Below are 22,319 nucleotides of genomic sequence, written 5' to 3'. Positions count from 1 at the left end.
GATTGTCCTTGAGCAGGTCTTCATAGTTCCTCATTCAATTCTATTTGAATGTGACAATAGGAAAATATTGAGTATTCACATGAGGAATACTGATTTTTTTTTCTTTTTTTCAAATTGAGTCCAGAGAGAGGGAAAGGGAGGGAAAAAGAGAGAGAGAGAAACGTCGATGTGAGAGAGAAACATTGATTGTTTGCCTCCTGCATCAGCCCTGACTGGGGACTGAACCTGCAACCCAGGCATATGCCCTGACCAGGAATTGAATCTGTGACCTTTCAGATTGCAGGTTGATGTCCAACCAACTGAGCCACACCAGTCAGGGCAACTGATTTTTGAAGTAGTTCTTTCCACTGCAGCACTTGGTATAACTTTTAGTTCCATGCCACATTCAACTAAGTGTCTATCTTGTGTGTTTTGGTGATATTAAATTTGTAATATCTGTTAACCTTTTAAATAGCTAGAGATTAGAATAAAGTGAAAGTTTAAAAAGAGGATGAGCCCTGGCTGCTGTGGCTCAGTGTACTGAGTACTGGCCGACAAACCAAAGGGTTGCCAGTTCAATTCCCAGTCAGGGCACATGCCTGGGTTGTGGGCCAGGTCCCTGGTTGGGAGCATGTGAGAGGCAACTGATTGGCTTGCTTCCCCTCTCTCTAAAAATAAATTTAAAAAGTTAAATAAAATCTTTAAAAGAGAGGACAATTCTAAAAGTTAACCTAGAGTTCTTTGATACTTTCATTACCAGGCAAATGCTAAACAGTTTACATTTGGATAGATGAATAGATGGATAGATGGATGGATGGATGGATGGATGGATAGGCACCTACTTAAGATCAACCTGCAGATTCATATATGTGGCCAGTGTTTATTGCTATTGGGTTAGTAATAACAACAATAGTAGTAATGTCTAATATATGAGTGCTTACAATGTTCTTGACTCTTAGGTTATCTCATTTAATTTTCACAAAAACCCTATGAGGTAGTTATTTCTATCTCCACTTCACAGATGAGCAAACCAAGGCTTTGAGAGAGAGTAAATGCCTTATGGTTCATAGCAAGCACATGACAAAGTCAGATATAATTCTACTTATGTTCGATTCTAGAGCCCACTTTCAGTATATGCTAACAAAAACATTTTTATTTTGGGTAGTAAAGACTAGGATTTCAAACACATTGGTTCATATCTTTGAGGCTTGCTTCCACACAGAAACATTTTCCCCAAAGCTACTGGCAAGAGATGATTTAAAAGTCATATTTTCAAAGGACCTATTCTGACCCTTAGTTGCTCAGTCCTAGCTTCTCTGTAGTCGTGTAAAGGTTTTTGAAGACCTTGTAAGGTGTGCTTCAAAGCACACTTCTAAGAATCAATGAATCCAAGAGCTAGTTCTTTGAAAAGATAAACAAAATTGACAAGCCTTTAAGCAGACTCATCAAAAAAAAAAGAGAGAAGACCCAAATAAACACAATCAGAAACGAAAGAGGAGAGATTACAACAGATACCATGGAAATACAAAGGATTGTAAGAAATTACTACAAAGAACTGTATGCCAAGAAATTTGAAAACCTAGGTGAAATGGACAAATTTCTAGAAAAGTATAATCTTCCAAAACTCAGTGAAAAAGAAACAGAAAGCCTGACCCAACCAATAACAGCAAAAGAGATTGAAGCAGTAATCAAAAAACTCCCAACACACAAAAGCCCTGGACCAGATGGTTTCACAGGAGAATTCTACAAAGCATTTAAGGAAGAGCTAACCCCTGTCCTTCACAGACTATTCTAAAAAATCCAAAAAGATGGGAGACTCCCAACCTCTTTTTATGAGGCCAACATCATCCTAATTCCAAAACCAGATAAAGACACAACAAAGAAAGAAAACTTCAGGCCAATATCACTGATGAACATTGACGCTAAAATCCTCAACAAAATACTGGTAAACCGCATCCAACAGTACATTAAGAAGATCATACACCATGACCAAGTGGGATTCATTCCAGGGATGCAAGGATGGTACAATATTCACAAATCAGTAAATGTAATACATCACATAAACAAAAGCAAAGACAAAAACCACATGATCATATCAATAGATGCAGAAAAAGCATTTGATAAAGTACAGCATCCATTCATGATAAAAACACTCAGCAAAGTGGGAATAGAGGGAACATTCCTCAACATAATAAAGGCCATATATGAGAGACCTACAGCCAACATCATACTCAATGGGCAAAAATTAAAATCTTTTCCACTAAGATCAGGAACAAGACAAGGCTGTCCACTTTTCACCACTTCTATTCAATATAGTACTGGAAGTTTTAGCTACAGCAATCAGACAAGAAAAAGAAATAAAAGGCATCCAAATCGGAAAGGAGGAAACAAAACTGTCACTGTTTGCAGATGACATGATAGTGTACATAGAAAATCCTATAGACTCCACCAAAAAACTGCTTGACCTAATAAATGAATTTGGCAAAACAGCAGGATACAAAGTCAATATCCAGAAATCAAAGGCATTTCTGTACACCAACAATGAAACAGCAGAAGCAGAAATCAAGAAAAAAATCCCATTTGAAATAGCAAAAAGAAAAATAAAATATCTAGGAATAAACCTAACCAAAGAGGTAAAAGACTTGTATTCAGAAAACTACATAACACTCAGGAAAGAAATCAAGGAAGACACAAACAAATGGAAACATATACCATGTTCATAGATTAGAACATCCATGATATTCTAATGCCCATTAGAATTAATATCATCAAAATGTCCATACTACCCAAAGCAATTTACACATTCAATGCAATTCCTATTAAAGTACCAATGACATATTTCACAGACATAGAACAAACACTTCAAAAATTTATATGGAATCATAAATGACCCCAAATAGCTGCTGCAATTTTGAGAAAGAAGAGTAAAGTAGGAGGGATCACAATACCCGACACTAAACTATACTACAAGGCCACTGTAATCAAAACAGCCTGGTACTGGCATAAAAACAGGCACATAGACCAATGGAACAGAACAGAGAGCTCAGAAATAAACCTAAGTCTCTATGGTCAATTAATATTTGACAAAGGAGGCAGCAACATAAAATGGAGTAAAAATAGTCTCTCCAACAAATGGTGTTGCGAGAACTGGACAGCCACGTGCAAAAAAATGAAACTTGAGCACCAACTCACACCATATACAAAAATAAATTCAAGATGGATAAAAGACTTAAATATAAAACGTGACACCACTAAAGTCCTAGAGGAGAACGTAGGTAGGAAAATCTCAGATACTTCACAAAGAAACTTTTTTACTGATTTGTCCCCTAGAGCAAGGGACATAAAGGAAAGAATAAACAAATGGGACCTCATCAAAATTAAAAGCTTCTGCACAGCTAAAGAAAACAGTATCAAAATTAAAAGAGAACCAACTGTATGGGAAAACATATTTGCCAATGATACCTCAGACAAGGGTTTAATCTCCAAAATATATAAAGAACTTACATGACTGCACTCTAAGAAGACAAGGAATCCAATTAAAAAATGGGCAAAGGACTTGAACAGACACTTCTCCAAGGAGGACATACAGAAAATCCAAAGATACATGAAACGATGATCAATATCGCTAGCTATCAGAAAGATGCAAATTAAAACCACTTCACACCAGTCAGAATGGCCATCATAAACAAAGCAACAAACAACAAGTGTTGGAGAGGTTGTGGAGAAAAGGGGTCCCTAGTGCACTGTTGGTGGGACTGCAGACTGGTACAACCACTATGGAAAGCAGTATGGAACTTCCTCAGAAAACTAAAAATGGATCTGCCTTTTGACCCTGCGATTCCACTGCTGGGACTCTATCCTAAGAATACTAAACACCAATCCAAAAGAACCTGTGCATCCCAATGTTCATAGCAGCACAATTTACAATAGCTAGATGCTGGAAGCAACCAAGATGCCCATCAGTAAGTGAATGGATCAAAAAACTATGGTACATTTACACAATGGAATTTTATGCAGCAGAAAGAAAGGAGCTCCTACCCTTCGCAACAGCTTTGATGGAGCTGGAAAACATTATGCTAAGCGAAACAAGCCAGGCAGTGAAAGACAAATACCATATGATCTCACCTTTAACAGGAACCGAAACAACCAAAATATAACCAAAGACACTGAAATAGAGGACAGGCTGACAGTGACCACAGGGGAGAGTAGAGGGAATTTCAGGGGACATTGGGAAGGGTTCACGCGAACAAATTTAAAGGACACATGGACAAAAACTAGGGGGAGGGTGGTAATGGGAAGGAAGTGGGGGGGGGGTTGGGAGCGGGGCCTGGATTGGGAGTAAAAGGGAGAAAACTGTACTTGAACAATGATTAAAATAAAATAAAAAGAAAGAAAACCTTGTAAGTTTGAAAATGCTATAGAGTTTTGTTGTAAAAATAATAAAATACAGAGTACCTTGAAGAACTTAATAATATTTAAAATGTGTTTACTACCATAATTTTACCAGTTCTGTATAAGATTAATAGATAACTCACACTTTGTCTCTGTCTCTAAAATTTTCATCTGTTTCTAGATCATAAGGAATGTGTAAAACATCACAAGTAGGGGTATATTGTGTTGTATTTACTTTTAAAATCCAAGGTTCTATTTTTATGCTCATTATCACCTGAGCAAATATGATTGTAAGTGTCTGTCTTATCCTGTGTGTTAAACAGAGTGTGTTTTTTATTTTATATTTTTATACAGGCTTAGTCCTCCAAACTGTCCCTTTTTGGACAAAAAAGAATTATATGAAGATCACCCTTGGTTTGAATTTTTAGTTCAGTGTCGACAAGTTTCCAGTAACTTAACAGGTATGGGTGTATTGTATTAAATACAGAAATTTCTGTGGATAAATAACTGGTCTGTTGAGTAGCATTTAACTTGTGAACCTTTTTAAATAAATCATTTGGCTATAGACAAATATCTGACCATAATCTAGGCTCAAGCTTTCTTTAAGAAGCAGAAGACCAAAAATGTTAGCTTCTTCCCAGCTAAGAAAAGCCAGACTTGGAGCAGACAGAGCATGAAGTTGTTTCCTTTCACTCTCAGCCTCCTGCTCTATTCTCTTTGGATATCTCTCATCTTACTAGTTTATCATAGCTGAATTTCTGCTCTCTGGCAGATTGACAGCCTTTTCCCATGAAGAAGTGGTCTGTCTTCTTTTAGTAAGGAACTCCACATGGAGTGAAAAGTGCACAGTATGTGTGGTCTTGTGTCTTCTATAGCAGAGCTGCTGACCGAGAGTGTTGCTTTGGTCACTATCAGATAAAATAGTCCTGTGAGCTTTGAGGGCTTAGCTGGTGCTGTTCCAGAGATTCCTAAAAGGGCAAGGACTGTCAACAGCCAGTCTTTTGCTTCTATATAATATATGGTTTCTAAACAAATGAAGAATATATTCATAATGTGTTTTGTTTTGTTTGTTCTTTTGGTGTTGATTATAAAGTAATATATGTTCATTGTAAAAAAAAAAAATTGGAAGCTATTGAGAAGATAGATAACTGTCCATTGGTAGAAGCCTAGGTAGATAGGAAAATCCATAGGTAATTCTTTTTTCTGAATTTATTTTATTTTATTCCATCACCATTTATCCCCCTTCCACCCTCTTCCACTTCCACCCACTCCCTTCCCCCCTACAATCACCAGCCCACACTGTTGTCCCTGTCCGTGAGTCTTTTCTCTCTTTTTTTTTCTGCTCAATCTCTCCCGACCCCAGCTCCCCACATAGCTCTTAGCCTGCTCTCTGTCTATGAGCCTGTCTTTATTTTGCTTGTTAGTTCAATTTGTTCATTAGATTCCACATATGCATGACATTTACATGACACTTGTCTTTCTCTCACTGGCTTAGTTCACTTAGCATAATGTTTTCCAGGTCCATCCATACTCTTGCAAAGGGTAAAATTTCCTTTTTCTTTTCTTTTTTTTTTTTTTTTTTACAGCTGAGTAGCATTCCATCATGTAAATGTACCATAGCTCTTTTTTAGACTCATCATCTACTAGTGGACACTTGAGCTGCTTCCACATCTTGGTGACTGTAAACAATGCTGCACTGAACATAGGGGTGCTAAAATTCTTTCGAATTAGTGTTTTGGGTTTCTTAGGATAAATTCCAAGAAGTGGAATTGCAGGGTCATAAGGCAGATCCATTTTTAATTTTTTGCTGTAACTCCACATTGCCTTCCACAGTGGCTGCACCAATCTACATTCCCACTAACAGTGCGTGACGGTTCCCCTTTCTCCTCTTCCTTGCCAACATTTGTTTGTTGACTTATTGATGGCCATTCTGACAAGTGTGAAGTGATATCTCATTGTGGTTTTAATTTGCATTCCTTTTACAATGAGTGATGTTGAGCATCTTTTCGTGTGTCTGTTGGCCATCTGTATATCGTCTTTGGAGAAGTATCTATTCAGGTCCTTTGCCCATTTTTAAATAGGATTGTTTGGTTTTTAGTGTTGAGTTTTATAAATTCTTTTTTTTAACTTTATTTATTTACTTTATTAGAGAGAAAGGAAGGGAAGGAGAAAGAGAGGGAGAGAAACTGCAATGTGTGAGACATACGTGGATTGGTTGCCTTTCGCACACCCCTAAGCAGGGACCTGGTCTGCAACCCAAGCATGTGCCCTGACTGGGAATCTAACCGGTGACCCTTCCATTTGCAGGCTGGCACTCAGTCCACTGAGCCACACTAACTAGGGCAAGTTTGGTAAATTCTTTATAAATTTTGGATATTAAGCCCTTATCAGATGTATTGGCAAATATGTTTTCCCATTCATGGGTTTTCTTTTCATTTTGTTTACTGTTTCCCTCGCTATGCAAAAACTTTTTAGTTTGATGTAGTCCTGTTTGTTTGTTTTTCCTTTTGTTTCCCTTTCCTGAGAAGATGTATCAGAAAAAGTATTGCTATGAGAAACATTGGAGATTTTACTGCCTATATTTTCTTTTTTTAAAAAAAATAGTTACTTTTTGCCCTGGCTGGCGTAGCTCAGTGGATTGAGTGCAGGCTGGGAACCAAAGTGTCCCAGGTTCGATTCCCAGCCAGGGTACATTCCTGGGTTGCAGGCCATAACCCCCAGCAACCCCACATTGGTGTTTCTCTTTCTCTCTCTCTCTCTTTCTCTCCCTCTCTCCCTCCCTCCCTTCCTTTCCCTCCCTAAAAATAAATAAATAAAATCTTTGAAAAAAAATAAAAAAAATAGTTACTTTTTTATTTAGGAGGGAAGGGAGGGAGAAAGGGAGAGAAACATTGATGCAACAGAGAAATGTCTATCTGTTTCTTCTCTTACTCACCCTGACCATGGGACCAAATTTGCAACCTAGACATGTGCCCTGACCAGGAATCTAACCAACCTTTCGCTTTGCAGGATGACGCCCAACCAGCTGAGCCACACTGCCTAGGGCTGTCTGTGTTTTCATCTGGAATTTTTGTAGTTTTGAGCCTAACACTTAAGTCTTTAACACCATTTTGAATTTATTCTTGTGTGTGGTGAAAGAAGGTGCTCTAGTTTAATTTTTTTTTGCATTTATCTGTCTAATTTTCCCAACACAATTTATTTAATAGACCATCTTTAGCCCATTGTATGTTTTTGCCTCCTTTGTCAAATATTAATTGATTAGAAAGGTTGGATTTAGCCCTGGTCAGTGTGGCTCAGTTGGTTGGAATGTCGTCCCCCTGCACTGAAAGGCTGCGGGCTTGATTCTTGGTCAGGGCACATACATAGGTTACAGTTTTGATTTGCAGTTTGGGTGCGTATGGAAGGCAACCAGTCAATGTTTCTGTCTCACATGGATGATTCATTCATATTAATATTCTCTCTCTCTCTCTCTCTCCCCTCCCCTCGCCCCATCCCTCTCTAAAAGCAATGAAAAAATGTCCTTGGGTAAGGATTGAAAGAAAGGAATGGGTTTATTTCTGAGCTCTTTGTTCTGTTCCATTGTTCTATGTATCTGTTTTTATGCCAGTACCATGCTGTTTTGATTACTATGGCCTTACAGTATAGTTTGATAGTAGGTAGCCTGATTCCTGCAACTGTGTTTTTCTTTCTGAAGATCGCTGTTGCTATTTGGGGTCCTTTGTGGTTCTATATAAATTTTTGGACTATTTTTTCTAGTTCTGTGAAATATGCCATTGGTATCTTAATAAGAATTGAGTTGAATCCGTAGATTGCTTTGGGTAGTATGGACATTTTAATGATATTCATTCTTTTTTTTTTTTTTATCTTTTATATGTTTTTTTTTATTTATTTTTATTTTTTTAATATATTTTATTGATTATGCTATTATAGTTGTCCCATTTCCCCCTTCACTCCCCTCCCCCCTGTGCCCCCTCTCCCACCCACCTTCCCCCCCTTTAGTCCATGTCCATATATAATACTTATAAGTTCTTTAGCTTCTACATTTCCCGTACTATTCTTGCCCTCCCCCGATCTATTTTCAACCTACATTCTATGCTACTTATTCTCTATACCTTTTCCCCCTCTCTCCTCCTCCCACCCCTACTGCTAGCCCCGCCTTGTGCCCTCTATTTCTGTGGTTCTGTTCCTATTCTAGTTGTTTACTTAGTTTCTTTTGGTTTTGCTTTAGGTGTGGTTGTTAATAATTGTGAGTTTGCTGTCCTTTTACTATACATGTCTTTTCTTTATCTTCTTTTCTTAGATAAGTCCCTTTAGCATTTCATAAAGTAAGGGCTTGGTGATGATGAACTCCTTTAATTTGACCTTATCTGAAAAGCACTTTATCTTCTCTTCCATTCTAAATGACAGCTTTGCTGGATAGAGCAATCTGGGATGTAGGTCCTTGTCTTTCATGACTTGGAATATTTCTTTCCAGCCCCTTCTTGCCTGTAAGGTCTCTTTTGAGAAATCAGCTGACAGTCTGATGGGAACTCCTTTGTAGGTCACTGTTTCCTTATCTCTTGCTGCTTCTAGGATTCTCTCCTTCGTTTTTACCTTGGCTAATGTAATTATGATGTGCCTTGGTGTGTTTCTTCTTGGGTCCAACTTCTTTGGGGCTCTCTGCGCTCCTTGGATTTCTTGGAAGACTGTTCCCTTTGCCAGTTTGGGGAAGTTCTCCTTTATTATTTGTTCAAATAACTTTTCCACTTGCTGGTCTTCCCCTTCTGGTACCCCTATAATTCGGATGTTGGAACGTTTAAAGGTGTCCTCGATGGTCTTAAGCTTTTCTTCGATTTTTTGAATTCTTATTTCATCATGCTCTCCTGCTTGGTTGATTCTATCTTCCTTCTGGTCCACTGTGTTGTTTTAAGATTCAGATTCCTTCCTTTCACAATTGGCTCTTCTCCGTGTGTCTTCCTGCATCCCTTTTATGGTAATCTGCATTTTTTCATGTAATTTGGATCCAAAATCCACCAGTTCCGTGAGTTTCCTGATCACCAGTGTTTTGAACTGTGCATCTGATAGATTGGCTATTTCTTGGTCACTCAAAAGGATGAGTCCTGGGGGTCTGATCTGTTCTGCTGGACACATCTTACGTCTTTCCCCGTCTCTCCTATTATTTTACTTATTTATTTATTTTTTCTCTGGTCTGGTCGCTCTTGTTACGGTGGGGGGCGGAGCCTTAGGTGTTCACCAGTGCTGGGCGCCCCAGTCGCTAGCTTGTGACGTTATATGTGGGGGCAGGGGCGGGAGCGGGGACAGGAGGGATCAATGGCGACCCTTCCGTTCTCCTGGAGTCAGACACTTCCCTGGGCTTCTGGGCCGTGAGCTCTGCCCTGGTCCCCAGTCGCTGCCCCACTGATTCCCCCAGCTGCCGCTTGCGTACTCAGGGATCACCGCTACACCGCTGCGCTCGCTCCTGCGTCCCGGATTGCAGTCGCGCCGATTCTGCGCCAAATTTCCCCTGACCTCCGCGCGCCTGCGACCCGCGCCAGCCCCACGCCTGCTCGCTCGGCTCGTAGTCCCCTACCAGTCTGGATGTGCGGGTCTACTTCAACTTCTAGGCTGTCCGTCTTCCTTTTAGATAAATCCTCTGACAGTTCTGATATTATGACTGCAAATCATTGTTGTAAATTGTTGCTCTGTTCTTGGTTGTGCGAGGTACGGTGCGCCCACCTATTCCTCCATCTTGCCGTATCCGATATTCATTCTTCCTATCCATGAACATGGTATATGCTTCCACTTATACCATGTGACTTAATTTCTTTGTTCAGTGACTTAATTTTCCAAGTACAGGTTTTTTACATTCTTAGTTAAATTTATTCCTAGGTATTTTATTCTTTTTGAAGCAATTGTGAATGGGTTTGTTTTCTTATTTTCCCTTTCTGATAGTTCATTATTAGCATCTAAAAATGCAACTGACTTCTGGATATTTAATTTGTATCTGGCCAATGTAACCGAATTCATTTATCAGTTCTAGTAGTTTCTTGGTGGAATGTTTAGGATTCTCTAAATACAGTATTATGACATCTGCAAATAATGGCAGTTTGACTTCTTCTTTCCAATTTGGATGTCTTTGATTTCTTATTCTTGTCTGACTGCTGTGGCTAGGACTTCCAGTACTATTTTGAAGAAGAGTGGCAAAAGTGGACATCCCTGTCTGGTTCCTATTTCTGGATGTAGCTTACTAATATTTTGTTAAAGATTTTAGCATCTATGTTAATCAGGAATATTGGCTTATAATTTTCTTCATAGTGTCTGTATCTGGTTTTGGAATTAGGATAATGCTGGCCTCATAAAATGAACTTGGGAGTCTTCCCTTCTCTTGAATTTTTTGGACTAGTTTGAGAATAGGTTAGGTCTTCTCTAAAGGTTTGGTAAAATTCACCTGTGAAGTCATCCAGTCAGAGCTTTTGTTTTGGGGGAATTTTATTTATCATTGCTTCATTTTCACAAGTTGTAATCTGTCTATTCAGATTCTCTGATTCTTACTGATTCAGTTTGGGAAGATTGTATGTTTCTATGAATTTATCATTTTACCCAGGTTGTCCAATTTCTTTATATATGGTTGTTCATAATATTTTCTCATAGTCCTTCGTATTTCTTTGGTGTCAGTTGTTACCTGTCCTCATTCATTTCTGATTTTATTTATTTGGGTTCTCTCTCTTTTTCTCTTGATGAGTGTGGTTAAAGGTTTGCCAATCTTGATTATCTTTTCAAAGAACCAGCTATTGATTTCATTGATATTTTATAATTTTTTGGAGTATTTCATTTATTTTTCTTCTGAGCTTTATTATTTCCTTTCTTCACCTTGGGCTTTGTTTATTGTTCTTTTTCAAGTTCCTTTAAGTGTAAAATTAGATTATCTTTTTGAGCTTTTTTCTTGTTTCTTGAGATAGTGCTCTAATGCTATGAATTTCCCTTTTAGGATGTTTTCCCCTGTGTCCCACAGATTTTGGGTTATGTGTTCTCATTTTTGTTTGTTTTAAGGTATCTTTTGATTTCTCCCTTGATCTCATTTTTAATCCATTCATTGTTTAGTAATATGTTATTTAGCTACCATATCTTTGTGTGTTTTTCTGTTTTATTTTTATAATTGATTTCTAGTTTCATACCATTATGGTCAGAGAAGATGCTTGATATGATTTCAGTCTTAAATTTATTGAGATTTGTTTTGTGTCATAGCCTCTGGTCTATTCTAGAAAACATTTCATGAGCAGTTGAGAGGAATGTATATTCTGCTGCTTTGTGGTGAAATGCTCTCAAGAAATCAATTAAATCCATTTGACCTAGCTTGTCACTTAAGGCCTTAATATCCTTGTTGATTTTTTGTCTGGAAGGTCTATCCATTGATGTCAATGAGGTGTTAAAAATCCCCTACTGTACTGTATTACTGTCTATCTCTCCCTTTGTGTCCATCAAAATTTGCTTTACATATTTAGGTGCTCCTATGTTGGGTTCATAAATGTTTATGAGGTTTATATCCTCTTGTTGGATTGCTCCCTTTATCATTATGTAGTGTCTTTCTTTGTCTCTTGCTATAGCTTTGGTTTTAAAGTTTGTTTTCTCAGATATAAGTAATGCAACTCCAGCTTTTTTTCCCTTTCCATTTGCATGAAATATCTTTTTCCGTCCCTTTACTTTTACTCTGTGTGTACCTTTCTTTCTGAGGTGGTCTCTTGAAGACAGCATATATATGGGCCTGGTTTTCTTATCAATTCAGCTACCCAATGTCTTTTGTTTGCATTGTTAGCATTTTATGCATTTACATTTGGAGTGATTATTGATAGGTATGTATTTATTGCCATTTTATTTTTAAATTATATTCTGTTGTTTGTCCTCTTTTTCTTCCTTCTTCTTCTTTCTCTTCCTCCTTCTTTTTCACCTTTTGTGTGGGCTGAGTACACCCTCCCTCATCTTATACTTGAGACTTGATTGCTGTTGGCAGGTCATTGGGAGGGATTTACCCAGGCTAGTCAGTTTCCTAGGACTGGCTGTGACCACTGACCATCAACCTCCACCCTCTGTGGAGGATCAGATATGTGGGAGCAAGGTGTTGGTGCTCCACTGTGGTGTGTAGCTATCCACTGGGGTTTCCTGGGTGGTGCAGACCATGGTCAGCCCCCACCCGTGTTTTGCCAGGGGCCACTCTGCCAGAGCTATAAAGCAATCTGAGATGGCTGCTACTTGTGCTGGCCTTGGAGACTCACAGGTGAAGCCAAGGTGTGAATCTAGGCTGGTTGCTGCCAGTGCTGGGCCCGGGACCACTTAGCATGAGATATAGGGACAGGGGGTGGGGGTGTGTCACTGAGGCTGGCTGTTGTTTGTTTGAGAGGGTTTAGGCAGTTGTGCAGCATGACCCAAGATCCCCCAGCTCTTGCCTTGATGCCAAACACTTCAGATTCTCCCTGCATGGCACTAGTTCCTTTCAAATTGCTACCCTGGTGCTAGAGCTCAGAGAGAGTCTGAATAAGCCCGTGTGTGAGTTCTTTAAGAGGAACTGCTTGGGACTCCAAAAGTTTCTTCCACTGACTGAGTCCCTGATGGTTTTTGCAGCCTGAAGTTATACAGACTTATCTTCCAGGAACTGGAACCCTGGGCTGGGGTGCCTGGTGTGGGTCCAGGACTCCTCACTACTGAAATATACCTCCCAAATTTTTATCTACCACATGTGGATATGGGACCAGCCCATTCCGCGTCTATGTCCCTTTTATCAGTCTGGATGGATGTGATTTCTTTAATTCTGTGGTTGTCAGATTTCCTTTCAATTTGATTTCTGATGGTTCTGAGTGATGGTTGTTCTGTATTTTACTTGTGATTTTGATGTGGTTGTGCAAGGAGGAGAGTTATGTTTCCCTATGCCGCCATCTTCACCAGAAGTCCCAACCTTTTCAGTTTGATGATGGTTTCTTTTTTTTTTTTATGTGTCTTAAATCTGATGAAAGACAGTATTTTTTTTTAAAGATTTTATTTATTTTTATTTTTTAGAGAGGGAAGGGAGGAAGAGAGAGAGAGAGAAACATCAATGTGTGGTTGCTGGGGGCCGTGGCCTACAACCCAGGCACGTGTCCTGACTGGGAATCGAACCTGCGATGCTTTGGTTCGCAGCCCGTGCTCAGTCCACTGAGCTACACCAGCCAGGGCTTGATGATGGTTTCTTTAGCCATGCAGAAGCTTTTTAATGTGATGTAGTCCCATTTGTTTATTTTTTTTCCTTTATTCTCCTTGCCCTAGGAGATGTACTGCCAAAATTTTGCTACATGGGATTTCTGAAATTTTATTATCTCTGTTTTCTGCTAGGACTTTTATGGTATCATACTTGTATTTAAGTCTTTCATCCATTTTGAGTTTATTGTGGTATATGGTATAGTTTTGGGGGGTTTTTTGCATGTGCCAGTCCAATTCTCCCAACACCATTTATTGAAGAGGCTATTTTTACTCCATTGTATGCTCATTCCCCCTTTGTCAAATATTAATTGACTGTAGAGACATGGGTTTGTTTCTGGGTTCTTTATTCTGTTCCACTGATCCATGTGTCTGTTCTAATGCCAGTACCAGCTCCTCTGGTTGCAGTGGACTTTTAGTATAGTTTGATATCAGGTATTGTGATCCCTCCAACTTCATTCTTATTTTTCAATGTGCTGAGGCTATTCGGAGTCTTTTTTGGTTCCCTATAAATTTTTGGAGTATTTACTCTAGATTAGTGAAATATGCCATTGGTATTTTAATAGGGATTGTGCTGAATCTGTAGATTTCTTTGGTAGTATGCATATTTTAATGATGTTAATTCTTCAGATCCATGAACAGAGTATGTGCTTCCATTTATTTGTATCTTTCTCAGTTTCTTTTTCAGTGTTCTGTAGTTTTTCGAGTACAGATCTTTTACCTCCTTGGTTAAATTTATTCCTAGGTACTTTACTGGGATTTTTTTCCTAGGTTCTGTTTCTGATAGTTCACTGTTGGTATACTAAAATGTCATTGATTTCTGAATATTGACTTTGTATCCTGCTACTTTGCCAAATTCACTTGTTAGGTTGAATAATTTTTTGGTAGAGACTAGGATTTTCTAAGTACAGTATCATGTTGTCTGCAAATAATGACAGTTTCACTTCCTCTGTCACAATTTGGATGGTTTTTATTTCCTCTTCTTGTCTGATCACTGTGGCTAGAACTTTTAGTACTATGTTGAATAAGAGTGGTGAAAGCAGCCACCATTGTCCTGTTCCTGATCTTAAGGGAAAAATTTTTCGTTTTGGGCCTTTAAGATGATGTTGGCAGTAGGTTCTCATATATGGTCTTTATATGTTGAGGTGTGCTCCATCTATTCCCACTTTACTCAGAGTTTTTATTGTAAATCAGTGCTGGGTTTTATCAAATGCTTTTTCTGCATCTATTGATATGATCATGTGGTTTTTGTCCTTCATTTTGTTTATGAGGTGTATTATATTTATTGATTTGCAAATATTGTACCATCCTTGGATCCCTGGGATAGATCCCACCTGACCATGGTGTATGATCTTTTCAATATATTGCTGGGTCAAGATTGCCAATATTTTGTTGAGGATTTCAACATCTATATTCATCAGAGATATTGGCCTATAACTTTCTTTGTTGTGTCTCTACCTGTTTTTTTAAGTAGGGTAGCACTGGCTTCATAAAAAGATTTTGAGAGTTTTCTGTCTTCTTGAATTGTTTGGAATAGTGTGAGAAGAGTAGGAGTTAGTTCTTCTTTGAATGTTTGGTAAAATTAGCCTGTGATACCATCAGGTCAGGGTGTTTGTGTGTCAGGAGTTTTTTGATTATTGCTTTGATTTTGCTAGTGGTTATCGGTCTATTCAGGCATTCTGCTTCTTCTTCATTCAGTTTTGGAGATTCTGTGTTTCTGTAAATTTATCCATTTAGCCCATGTTGTCCAATTTTTTGACATATAACTATTCATAGTAATTTCTTACAATTCTTTGTATATCTGTGGTGTTGGTTGTTATTTCTCCTTTTATTTTCTGATTTTATTTATTTGGGTGGTATTTTTTCTTGATGAGTCTTGTTAAAGGTTTGTCAATTTTGTTTAACTTTTCAAAGAATTAGCTCCTGGATTCACTGACCCTTTGAATTGTTTTTTTTAGTCTCTATGTCATTTAATTCTGCTTTGATCTTGATTATTTCCTTCCTTCTACTCACTGTGAGCTTTGTTTGTTGTAGTCCCTGTAGTTGTTTTAGATGTAGGGTTAAGGTGTTTGAGATTTTTCTATCTTCTTTAGGTAGGCCTATATTGCTATGAATTTCCCTCTCAAGACTGCCTTTTTCTGTGTCCCGTAGGTTTTAGGTTGTTGTGTATTCATTTTCATTTGTTTCCAGCTACTTTTTGATTTCTTTCTTGATCTCATTATTAACCCATTCATTATTTAAGAACATGTTATTCAGTCTCCATGTATTTGAATGTTTCTGAGGGTTTTTAAAAAAGATTTTATTTATTTTCAGAGAGAGGGGAAAGGAGGGAGAAAGAGAGGAAGAGAAATATAAATGTGGTTGCCTCTCATGCACCTCTACTGGGGACCTGGCCTGCAACCCAGGCATGTGCCCTAACTGGGAATTGAACTGGTGACCCTTTGATTCCCAGGCCAGCACTCAATCTACTGAGCCACACCAGCCAGGGCTGTTTTTGAGTTTTTTCTTTTAGGTTGCTTTCTAATTTTAAGCTGTTGTGATCAAGAAGGTGCTTGATATGATTTCAGTTTTCTTGATTTTGTTAAGGCTTGCTTTGTGTCCTACCATGTGGTCTATCTTTGAAAATGATCCATGTGCATTTGAAAAATATGTGTATTTTGATTGTTTGGTGTGAAATGGTCTGTGAATATCAGTTAAGCCCATTTGATTTAGGGTGTCATTCAATGCCACAATATCCTTGCTAATTTTTGTTTGGATGATCTATCCATTGTTGACAGTTGGGGTGTTAAAATTCCCTATGATGACTATATTTCTGCCAGTCTCCTTCTTAAAGTCCTGCAGGGCTTTTCTTATGTATTTAGATGCTCCTATGTTGTGTGCATATGTGTTTACAAGGGTTATATCTGCTTGTTGCACAACTCTCTTAAGTATTATGTAGGACCTTCTTTGTCTCTTGTTATGGCCTTTGTTTTGAAGTCTATTTTGTCTGATATAAGTATTGGTACTCCAGCTTTTCGTGTCCATTTGCTTTTTCCATCCCTTCACTTTGGCCTGCGTGGATCTTTTGTTCTGAGCTGGGTCTCTTAAAGACAGCGTATGTGTGTGTCACGTTTACTTATCCATTCATTTACCCTATGTCTTTTGATTAGAGCATTTAATTCATTTACATTTAGTGTTATTTTGATACGTATTTCTCATTGCCATTTTCCCCTTTGTTCTTGTGTTTCTCTCTTTTTTTATCTTTTTTAATTAAACAATTTTATTATTTTTTATTTTTAAAAAATATTTTATTTATTTTTAGAGAGAGGGAGGGAGAAAGAGAGAAACATCAATGTGTGGTTGCCTCTCGTGCGCCCTCTACTGGGGACCTGGTCTGCAACCCAGGAATGTGCCCTGACTGGGAATCAAACTGGCAACCCTTTGGTTCACAGGCCGATGCTCAATTCATTGAACCACAACAGCCAGGGAAATTTTATTTATTTTTAGAGACGGCGGGGGGGGGGGGGGGGGCGGTGAGAAAGAGAGGGAGAGAAACACCGATGTGAGAGAAACATCAATTGGCTGCCCCTCACACACTTCCCATCCATGGGCCAAACCTGGAACCCAGGTATGTGTCCCAAACAGGAATTGAATTGGTGATGTTTTGCTCTGCAGGATAATACCCAACCAACTGAGCTGCACCAATCAGGACTTTTTTTTTTTTTCTCATCTTCTTAAAGCAGTCCCTTTAGCATGTCTTGCAATGCTGGTCTGGTAGAGATGTAGCCTGTGTGTGTGTGTGTGTGTGTGTGTGTGTGTGAGAACCTCCTTATTTTGTCTTTCCCTTTATGTGAGAGCCTTGCTGGGTGTAGAGTAGTCTTGGTTGCAAGTCTTTGCTTTTCATTAGTGGAATATTTTGTGCCATTCTCTTATGGCTTGTAGTGTTTATGTTGAGAAATTAGCTGGTAGCCTTATTGGAGCTCCCTGGTATGTTACTTGCTGTTTCTGCCTTGCTGGGTTGAAGATTCTCTCTTTGTCTTTAAATTTTGTCATTTTAATTATGATGTATCTTGGACTGGGCCTCTGGGTTTATCTTGACTGGGGCCCTCTGTGCTTCCTGAACTTGGTTACTTTTTTCCTCACAAGGTAGGGAAGATTTTGTCGTTTTTTCAAACAGGTTTTCTGTCCCTTGCTCCTTTTCTTCTCCTCTTTGAATTTCTAAGATGTGAATATTGTTGTTTTATGTTGTCCTGTAGCTCTCTTAAACTATCTTCATTCTTTTTGAGTCTTTTTCATTTGTTGCCCTGAGTGGGTGTTTTTTCTACCTTGTCTTCGAACTCACTGATTCACTCCTCTGATTCATCTAACCTGCTTTCAATTTCTTCTAGTGTATTCTTCATTTCAGATATTGTATTCTTCATTCTTCTCCTGGTTTTTATTCATAGTTTATATGTCCTTTTTCATGCTGATGTAGTTCCTTGTCTAAGTTCCTTGTAGTTCTGACTGAGTTCCTTTAACAATCTTAAAACCATTACTTTGAACTCTATGTCTGATAAATTGTTTGCCTCAATTGCATTTTGCACTCTTTCTGGGGATTCCTCCTTTCCTTTCGATTGAGTGTTCTTTGCCTCCCCATTTAGGTGATCTTTTTGGTTTGTTTCTGTGTATCAGATCGATCTGCTTTGACTCCTTACGTTGTGGAGTGCCTATGGTAGGAGTCTTATGGGTCTCAGTGGTATAGTCTCCTTGAATTCCTGAGCTGGACACTCTAGGGGTGACCTTTATGCAGTTTATGTGGGCTCTCTTGTTATATTTGGGTTTTGGTTATTGTTGACTCCTTCACTGGTGGGTTTTCCCCTCTGGCTGGCTGACTGAGAGTCACAACCCCCATCAGATCTTTTATGCTGTTGTTCAGGAGCTGATGGAATAAAACAAAACAACCCAGCAAACAGTACCTACACCAGCAAAAATACCCCTAACCACTATCACAATATCAACAACAAATGAGCTACAATTAATAAAGGTGAAAAGATAGTAAGAATATTGTACAAAAGGCAAAAAGAATATGAGGTGACTAACACAAAGAAATTATTTTGAGAGGATGGGGGAGGAGAAATAGTAAGAGTAAGAAATAGAAATAAGGTGAAGAAAAGGAGAAAATAAAATTTACAATGTAAATAAAATAGGGAGGGAACAGGGCAAACTGGAGTAAGAGAACGGGAGAGTACAATATGAGGTTTGGAGGGGGAAATAGTGGAAAAATAGGAACTAACTTGAAGAAAAACAACCACTGCAGCAATATCCATGACAAAGGAACAAAGACTAATAAAGGTAGAAAGAAAATAATAATATTATAAGAAAGAAATAGAAAGAAAAATATTGTGAGATGTCTAAAGGAAAGAAAACTTATTTTGAGGGAATAGAGGGAGGAGAAATAATAAGCTTAAGAGTCAGAAACCAGGATAAGAAAGGGAGAAAATAAATTTTAAAACAAAAATAAAACAGGGAAGGAGGTAGGCAAAATGGAATAGGACAGGGGAATAGTAAAATATGAGATTTAAAATTTAAAAAATAGTGAACAACTATGGATAAAATTAAAGAAATGCCACAACAACCTCAATATCAATGATAATCAAGCAGATACTAATAAAGGTGGAACAACAATAATATAAGAAAGAAAAAAAGAATGTGAGATGACTATGGGAAGAAAGATGGTTTTGACAGTTGGAGGGAGGAGAAATAGTGAGAGTGAGGAATAGAAACAAGACGTAGAAAGGGGAAAAAATAAAATTTAGAACAAAAATAAGAGAAGGATGAAGGTAAAATGGCGTAAGAGAAGGGAAGAATAAAATATGAGATGAGAATTAATGAAAAACATAAAAGTAAAAGTAATATAAAAAATAAAATAAAAATAGTGAAGTAATAGGAACAAAATAGAAGACAAAGAAACAATGTAAAAAGCTATACAGGAGGAAAAATAGCACCAATAATGAAAAAGAGCGAGGTGGAATTCATCTCAGTAGAGTCTAGTGTTTGTTGGCCTACTATCTTCTCCTTTAGGTTCCATCCCTGATGTCAGGTGGTGTCCCTGTCTAGCTTTAGACAGCCGTTTGAAGCAACATACGATCCACAGTCTAGGGCTGTCTCCTCCTTGTTCAGTTGGTCCTCGCTGTACTGCCTACTGGCTTTTTATCAGCACAAGGCCCAGGAGTGGTTCATTTAACGTCTGACAGCACTGCAGCACTGCATGTACCACCTCCACCTGCCTCCAGAGGGAACCTCTGGTGCGATCAGGAGGGTGGGGTCCTGGGATCACCCACACACACATACACCAGGAGGCGCTGTTCAGCCTTCAGAGAGGATGGTGGGTGTGTTCCTCCCACCTGCAACACACACGTCTTGGTCTGTCCCAGATTATTTCCTGTAATGTATAGTTTCTGATGAATTTGCTGTCTGTCTCACGTGAGGAGTCAATCTGTATAAAAGGGTCAGTTCTTTCTTGCTTGGCACTGATGGTAGCTCTGTGTGAGAGGCAAGGCTGGGTGGGGCCATAAGTACCTCTTATTGTCCCAGTATCTAATCTCTCTGCTGTTTCAGTGGAATGGGGCCTCAGGAAGAGCCAGCATTGGATATAAGTTCATAAAGGACTCCTTGGGAGATTCTCCTTCTTTCCCCTGTGGATATTCCCCTGGCAGGGAGTTCTTGAGCTTGGTTCTGTGGAGTTTGCCATCCTGTAGGTGGGGGATGGGCACGCATTTCCTCCCCAGGGGTTTGTACTCTGTGGTTTGGGAGACCCTGCCTGGCTGCAAAGAACCTCAGGCACTCAGCTATAGCCTACCCAGTTCCTAGCTCACTGCTCTCACAGGAGGCTCAGACCCAAATTCTCTGTTCTGCACACAGCCCCCTTCTCGTGCTGGGAGGGGCCCCACAATCCCTTCACCATGCAGCCTTCTACTTTTCTTGGCCAGCTGGGTTTAGTGGCCATGAACTCTTTCAATCTGGCCTCTTTTTTGGCAGGGCAGCTGTGCACACATGTGCAGGTTCCCTGCTCAGCCATGCCTCCATTCCCCTCTTTAAAAAGTCCCTACATGGCACCCACAGCGCCTGAGCCACTGTCCAGCTCTGCACGCACTCTACTTCCCCATAAAGTGAAAAGTCTTGTTCTTGATGAGGGCTCACCACAGCTTGCCCATGCCTCCAGCAGTTCTAGAAGCTAGAATTTCTCTCTTGGACTCTTCCGGTTGGCACTGCAGCTGTGGACGTGATGCTTGCTGCATTTGTGCAGCCTGAGTCTCCCGGGCTCCATATATCCTCCCAAGTCTCTCCCAGTTAGGGTTAGGGCTTCCCTGTGCAGGACTGGGGCCCCACCCCTCTGCAAGAGGTGGGAGCTACTAAGCTGCATTTCCTCCCCTCTGTTTTCTCCCTTGCTGCTGGCACCTTGTACAGGGTATTTCCCCTTCAACTTATAAAATCTCTTACTGGGCAATGCACAACTTGTATATTCCTTTGCTTCAAAAATTCATATTAGCTAAGATCCCACTGGTTGTTCAGGTCACTTGTTGGAAGATCAGCTGAAAATCCATGCTGGAGGCATAAGCAAGTGGGCTCATCTTCCACCTACTTGGCCGCCATCTTCACTACCTATTTTTATTCTCTCCTTCAATTTTAAATGATAGCCTTGCTGGGTAAAGGAGCCTTGGTTGTAGTTCCTTGCTTTTAATTACTTTGATTATTTTATGCCAATCCCTTCTGGCCTGCAAAGTTTGGGTTCAGAAATCAGCTGAGAGTCTTATGGGAGCTCCCTTGCAGGTAACCGCCTTTCTCTTGAGGCTTTTAAGATTCTCTCTTTGTTTTTTTACCTCCATTTTAATTATGATGTATCTTGGTGTGGGCATCTTTGAGTCCATCTTGTTTGGGACTCTGTATTTCTTGGACTTGTGTGTCTTTTTCCTTCACCGGGTTAGGGAAGTTTTAGGTCATTATTTCTTCAAATAGGTTCTCAATCCCTTGCTCTCTCTCTCCTCCTTCTGGTACCCATATGATGTGGATGTTGTTGTTTCATGTGGTCCCAAAAGTCCCTTAAACTATCCTTACTTTTTAAATTCTTTTTTCTTTTTTGCTGTTCTGGTTGGGTGTTTTTTTTCTATCTTGTCTTCCAAATTTTTGATTCAGTCCTCTGCTTCATCTAAGCTACAGTTTATTCCTTACAGTATATTCTTTATTTCAGATACTGCATTCATCATTTCTAATTGGCCCTTTTTATGGTTTGTGTCCTTTTTCATGCTGTTGAGCATCCTTATAATCATTATTTTGAACTGTATCTTATAAATTGCTTGCCTCCATTTCATGTAGCTCTTTTTTGGAAAATTCTCTTGTGTTTTTTGTTTTGTTTTGTTTTGTTTTTAATTTGGAGCCTATTTCTTTGTCTCCCTGTTTTGGCTGCCTCTTTGTTTTTGTTTTTATGTATTATGTGATCTGCTATGACTGCTGGTCTAGGTAGGGTAGCCTTATATAGTAGGTGTCCTTATGTAGTAGGTGTCCTGTGAGACCCAGGGGCACAGTCTCGCAGATCACCTGAGCAGGGTGCTCTAAGAATATTTCTTGTGCGTGTTATATGGACCCGCCTGTTAAATAATTGATTCTTGATTGCTGTTGGCTTATTTGTGCATGGGATCGACCCTCATGCTGGCTGGCTGTGAGGCTCTCTCTACCCCCAACACAGTGTGCAGGCTGCTGTGCAAGTGCTGATCACATGAAGCAGAATT

General features: G+C 39.2%; 1 protein-coding gene across 1 annotated transcript in view; it reads left to right on the top strand.

The window, feature by feature from the left end:
- Positions 1-22,319, top strand: part of SPG11 (SPG11 vesicle trafficking associated, spatacsin) — a 104,611-nt gene that overhangs the window by 38,760 nt on the left and 43,532 nt on the right. The window contains 1 exon segment of the mRNA XM_028505521.2: positions 4,726-4,832. Coding sequence (XP_028361322.1) covers positions 4,726-4,832 — 107 coding nt within the window.

The sequence above is a fragment of the Phyllostomus discolor genome, chromosome 1 (assembly GCF_004126475.2).
Source record: "Phyllostomus discolor isolate MPI-MPIP mPhyDis1 chromosome 1, mPhyDis1.pri.v3, whole genome shotgun sequence".
Classification (NCBI taxonomy): Eukaryota; Metazoa; Chordata; class Mammalia; order Chiroptera; family Phyllostomidae; genus Phyllostomus; species Phyllostomus discolor.
The sequence above is the reverse complement of the archived record's forward strand: the minus strand, read 5'-3'. Positions and strand labels throughout refer to the sequence as shown.